The sequence below is a fragment of the Paramacrobiotus metropolitanus genome, unplaced genomic scaffold, assembly GCF_019649055.1.
Source record: "Paramacrobiotus metropolitanus isolate TYO unplaced genomic scaffold, Prichtersi_v1.0 Parri_scaffold0000094, whole genome shotgun sequence".
In the NCBI taxonomy this organism is placed as follows: Eukaryota; Metazoa; Tardigrada; class Eutardigrada; order Parachela; family Macrobiotidae; genus Paramacrobiotus; species Paramacrobiotus metropolitanus.
In genome coordinates, this window is record NW_026570314.1 from 493,423 (window position 1) to 499,422 (window position 6,000).

The window sequence follows — 6,000 nt, forward strand, 5'->3', positions numbered from 1 at the left end:
GTTTTTGGTTTGGACTCAGTTAACTTTTCAAACCAGCGCCATCTATGCGGTCTTAATCCTTGAATAAGGATTGACACACGCTCTTCTTCACTTGTTCCCAATGTGTTGAACCAGTTTAGGTAACCATCCACGTACGAGTTTACCGTATGCGCGTCAGTAAATACACGGGCATACATTGCCTGCCGTATTTCTGCGGGATCACTCTCGGAAGAGAAATGACTTAGAAGTACTCCCTTCCAGTACTTCCAGTCTTTATCTGGATTCTTCTTTTTGTGATCTGCGTACCACAAATACGCATCATCTTTCAGTGAGTTTGACAAAGCCTTATCAATTAGCTGTTTGTCATCCCAACCGTTCAAGTCTTGACAGCGCTCGCAGTCAAGTATAAACTTTTCCACTTTCCCGCTTTCTTGTGTACCCTTATAATTTTGCGGGTAATGGGTCTTTTCTTTTGTACTTTTACCACTTTTCTCAAATTTCTCCATTAACGCTATACTGCGCTCAATCAACTCGTCGGTACGAGTATTCACACGCGGTTGTTCGTTATCTTCGTACTGTGCATCTTCCCACTGCGCGTCTTCTGCTCTGCGCATATCGTCTTCGTACCCGTAATCATTATTACGTACGGGTACATAATCACGACTGCGGTGGGTTTCGTTAAACTCCACCCGATGGCTTATATGCGGCTGCGACTGTTGACCAGACGTCAGCTTCGGTGCTGCATCAAATGCCGCTTCCCGTTCAAAAGTACCAGTATGTACCCGGGATTCAACCTGACCACTGACAGTGCCTTTTGTTTTCAGAGTGTTTTCCCACTGCTGCAGCCTGGCCTCCCACTCGGCCAGCTGTTTTTCACGCGTTTTTGCTTTATCGAACTCATCTTCAATGCATATCCATTGACCTTGAAGGTCGTCACGTTCTTTTTTCAATTCTGTATCGACTCGAGATTCTTCTGCTTTTAATTTCACTTGCAGATCATCGCGTTCTCTCTGCGCACGTATAAGGTCACGTTGCAGTTTACCACTGTTGACCATTGAATCATGGCACTGCTTTTCGAGATTTTTATTCGTGTTTCGTACACGGTCCACTTCATCTTTGTTTTTGTCATTATGAACGCGCAAATCGAAAATCTCAGTATTCAATTTTTTGACATTTTCTTTGCACTCTTCGTCGTGCTTCTTCATCTTTTCTTCCAAATCATTTATTTTTTCATCTCGTTTCTTCACATCTTCTTTCAAGGCGTCGTTGTCATCACTTAGTGTATGACACCACGTGTTAGCCTTTACAAACTTCATGTGCATTTCTTCCGTTGCATTTAAACCGGCTTTGGCCATTTCTTTCATTTCGCCGAAATCTTTTTCATTTTCTATTCTGCCTTCCCATGCCTGAACAGTATTATCAAACTGTTCCTGATCTAAGGAAAACTGCCTCACTGCGGCATGTAACGGATGGATCACGTCCATCGTTTTATTCTGTTCGTCGCTCTGACCGGGAGCCACTGTACTACGCTGAAAGAACGGCTGTGCAGATAGTGGTTCAACCCCACCAGTTGGCACATCTTCATCAATGATACTCACATTCATATCTTTTTCGATATTGGTAGCAGCTGTGTTATCAACTTCCTGCTCCTTATTATGCTGTACAAAAGCAAAAGGGGAAACAACCTTTTCCACCGTTTCACCAGCATTTTCATACGCATCAGCAGCTGCTGTTTGAACAGCTTGCACTTGCGCATTAAACTTCTGCATAGCAGCTTTATAAGCTTCAACAGTAAACAGTTTCGTAATATTAGTCGGCAGCTCTCTGTGTTCTAACCACACTCGCCAACCTGTCGGTGGCTTTCCCATTTTGGCTTCATCGTTATCATAGGTAACGAAATCTTTGCCACATATTCCTGATTTTGGAATTGCAACATTCAGTTCGTTAAGGAATGCTTCGATTTTAACGCCAATCGGCACGATAAACTTATCCGGTATCAGCTCTGCTGCACCTTGCTTTACTGCTTGTCTTGTAAACTTCGGCTGCACTACAGGCTGTGACGCCGTGCTTTTCGAATTATCCATTCTTCAGCTTTTTCACTTTTTCACTTCAGTTCTTTGTTCAGCGCTCGTTGCACTGACTTCTTTTGTTTGAATCCGAGAACCGTCTTTTGTTCAACCCGGATACGTTAGCTACGCCTTTTGTTCTCCGTGTTCGTAACACTCACTTTTTACAGCTCAAGCACTGCTCTGGCTGTCCACGCTTTAGCTACGCTCAAGATTGTGTGCACACTAGTATGCTTCGGCACTGCTCTCAGCATACGTACTTCAGCTTTAGAATTCTGCTTTCGACTCTGTCTACTCGCAGTTTTGTTGCGCAACTTCCACTTCAGATTTCCAGGAACACGTCTGTTCGCTGGCTTAAGAATAATTCGGGAACATCAATCTCTGGCCAGGAGAATTGAGTCCCTACTTTAGTTAGACTTTACCCAGTTTAGTGCTCAGGATCGATATACAGGGTAACCCTGCATCGATCAGCTGGCAGGACAAACTGCACAGCGTCCAGACAGAGCAAAGCTCCCGGACAATTAGGTTTTCGTCGTGGGTCGCAGGCACAGGCAGAATTGGCTCACCACCAACCCACCTGTCGCCAGTACCCGGACTACTTAGTTAAGGCGTCCAGTCGGCAGTCACTGCCCGGACATCCGTCCAGTCGGTACCGAAGTACCCGGACTGAGCACCTGGGAATGTATAATTCACACACTTCACATATTACTTAGCTTGGCCTAGGAAAGGTTCGAACTGACGGTGGGCGCCATGACGGAGAGACGAGTACGATAGGGATAATACCGTAATATCAATCCTACCGACCTGACTCAACGACAGAGAATGAGCTGATAATCTCAATGTGACATAACTAAATAATATGCATACGCTACGACCTACGCGAAGCGAGAATCTGACTGCATTCCGACGATAGATTTTAATAGAAAAACTCCGACGCTGCCAAACTTCGAATGCGAACCAACTGATGCCAAAAATACTGCAACTCTCGGACTTATATAGGCGCGAAGCGCCTCCGGTTAGAAAAGCCAAAAGTATAACCCAAAACAAAAGAGAAACTGCGAGAAAGTACAAAAATATAGCCGTAAGTACGAGTACATATATCTAGAAGTACGTACATCGCTGCTACTGTACACCATATTCCGTCACATCTTACGAATACTTACCAAACGAGAAACTGGCAGATTTTGCCGACATCTTGCTTTGTTTTCATTAGCCCATTGGGGCCGGAAATGGTGGCTGCATGCTACGTTTTCTGCCTGACCTGGTTACAGTCGCATAGACAGTAGTGTTGGGTAGTTTACTAAGTAAATGGCCGTTATTTAATTTTATTTAGTAGCACAACACTAATAGACAGACAATGCGAACCAGCGCACACCACAAGTGCAACTTTTCAAAAAACTGTTGTTGTTGACATATTGCATTTTGGACATCTTGGCTATGACCGTGAAAAAGAACAGAAAAGCCTCTTTCAAATGATGAGCGAAAGTCTACAGGGAATCGAACAGTAAGTTTTATCAGGGATTAGCAAATGCGTTGACGATCGTTAAGAACATTGGAAAGGGACATAGCACAAGGAGTAGATAGAGCAACAGCGCAACGGGAGGCGATGTGCAAAAATTTCTGCTTACCGCACAATTTACCGCTTACCTGAATTGGACCAAACATTCAACAGCTGTCTAGTGTCTGTGTCCTGTGTGTGATCGTTACTGTTTTCCATTTTCATTTCAAGCCTTGTCAGTTTTATTTCGAGATTTTCAACAATTTTGGCAATAAGGTCCTTGTAACTAGTCGACAATAGCTCCTTATCTCCAGAATTTGTTTTTAATTAAATTTCATCATGTCGCGTAAATCTCTGGCGATCGCAAGCAATCCACAGCCGCGACGAGTAGGAATTGCTAATCGACTGCAGGGTTCGCTGCGCAGCGGCGAACTGAGCGATGTGAAGTTCACAGTTGGACGCGATCATGGCGAAGCGCGCACATTCTCCGCACACAAGTGCGTCCACTGCAACTATCAGCATTCAGATCTGCCGCCGTAACAAGTATTTGAAAACTTTTCCGAGGCATTTCGATTCTGCAGGTACATCTTGAGTCTGGGCAGCGACGTGTTCTACACGATGTTTCACGGCAGTCTGTCAGAGCGGAAAAAGATTATCGAGATTCCCGATGATCTGCCAGAAGCGTTTGAGGTTATGCTGAAGTGAGTTATGCAAATCTAACGTAGCAGTAAAACTTTTACTGATATAGCGTGTATAAACGCGGCGCTTGGATTATAAAAGTACTAAAAATAAGTATGGACTTATTATCCGTTACAGTTTTATGTACACTGACAAGGCGGATCTCACCGTGGAGAAAGTTTGGCCTGTGTTTCAGTGCGCGGATAAATACGATGTTCCGTTACTGGTGGAGATGTGCACCCAGTTCGTGTTGAAGCAAATCCGACCGGAGAATTGTCTGACATATTTGGAAAAGGTACATAGTTATTAAGTCATAACTCTGCGTTCAGTGATGATGTGGGTTATGTGCAGCATTCATTTTGGCCGACTAAAAGCCAGTGAACCTAGCTGAGGGACTTGTCCTTTTTTTTAGGCCGTAAAGTGGCATGCTGACGATATCGCAGAATTGTGCTTCAGTGTGGCGGACGCGTTCACCGTAGTCGCGTTCAAGTCCCAACAGTTCACTTCGATTAGCCAGGAGACGTTGCGGAAACTTTTGCAGCGGGATACGTTTCTCGTGTGCGAAAACACCATCTATACAGCTGTGGAAAGGTGAGAGAATTTCGTCTTTGGTTGATGTTGTAACACTCTGCTGCTCACGGGATTATCTGAGTAGAGCGCATCGAATGATGGAACTTTAAAACCAGAATGTTAAAATATTGTTGATTAAAGAAGGAAAACTGGCATTAATGATTACTGTAAACCGGAAAACTGTATGATTGTTATCCATACAAATCGATGACCTCTTCCAGTCAATTTTTTGTTGTTAATTGTTTTACCATTGCTCTCCTCCATGGCTACAGTTGGTGTGTGGAAGCTTGCAAGAGGACTAATCAGGATGCTTCAGCGGCCAATCGGCGTGCAGTACTGGGGGATGTGTTGTTCCTCGTCCGATTTCCGCTGCTCAGCCCTACGCAGCTAGCTAATGGCCCTTCCAAGGTGAGATAAGCACGAAGTGTATTTCTATTAGTTTTAAGCAAATTTATTGTGCAACGTAACGAAGCGAGCGTGTGTGTTGCCGCTGCTTGCAATTGTCGAATTTGTCATATTCTGGATAATGTTTACGAAACTTTAACAAGAGGGCTCGGGATTCTTCTTCAAGAAACTTCTATGACTTAAGCATGAATACATAATTATAAATTGTTCCGCAATATAGTTTCTAGACCGGCTTGCTGTCTGAACGGGAACTTGTAGATCTCTACTCTTATAAGCATGCCACACCAAAACCCACGAATCTGCCGTTTTCAACCGAGCTGCGAGCTAGGATGGCGCCATTCCGCGTCTGTGGCAGAGAATTCCAGCTTCAAGAACGTGTTTTTGTGGAACAGCTTCCGGAAGTCTCTTTCTGGGTGCCGGCGAAAGTAATCGGTATTCGACATTCCCAAGTGCTGGTGTCCATGCATGGGCTCTCGGATGCAGGAGGATTTCAGTTGGTAGAATCTGAGAAGCTGGTCCGTGCTGCCATCATCTTGATCAGCGGCCGGAACCTCGTGTGTCACTGTAGCGCCGGTCAGCATGCCGACGCCACTTACCAGTCACCAGGCCATGATTACGATCGCCACTGGATCAAGGCGCGTGGCCGACGAGAGGAGGTGTCGTTTAAGGATATTTTTGTCCGCCGCGATGCCGTGCCAAAATGGATGACGGAACCGGAGAGTAACGATGGTAGCAGCGAGGACGCGAGCGAAGACGAGATACCCCATCCCCCAGCCAGGAAACGTTCGCGGAAATAGGAAGCTG

At 45.1% G+C, this 6,000-nt stretch overlaps 1 protein-coding gene across 1 annotated transcript; it reads left to right on the top strand.

The window, feature by feature from the left end:
- Positions 1-3,869: 3,869 nt before the first annotated feature.
- LOC129596745 (BTB/POZ domain-containing protein 1-like) lies at positions 3,870-6,000 on the top strand. The gene is made up of 6 exons (XM_055494097.1): positions 3,870-4,040; positions 4,125-4,244; positions 4,360-4,516; positions 4,634-4,812; positions 5,064-5,199; positions 5,424-6,000. The coding sequence occupies exons 1-6, from the start codon at positions 3,883-3,885 to the stop codon at positions 5,991-5,993; spliced, it is 1,320 nt and encodes a 439-aa protein (XP_055350072.1). The 5' UTR covers positions 3,870-3,882; the 3' UTR covers positions 5,994-6,000.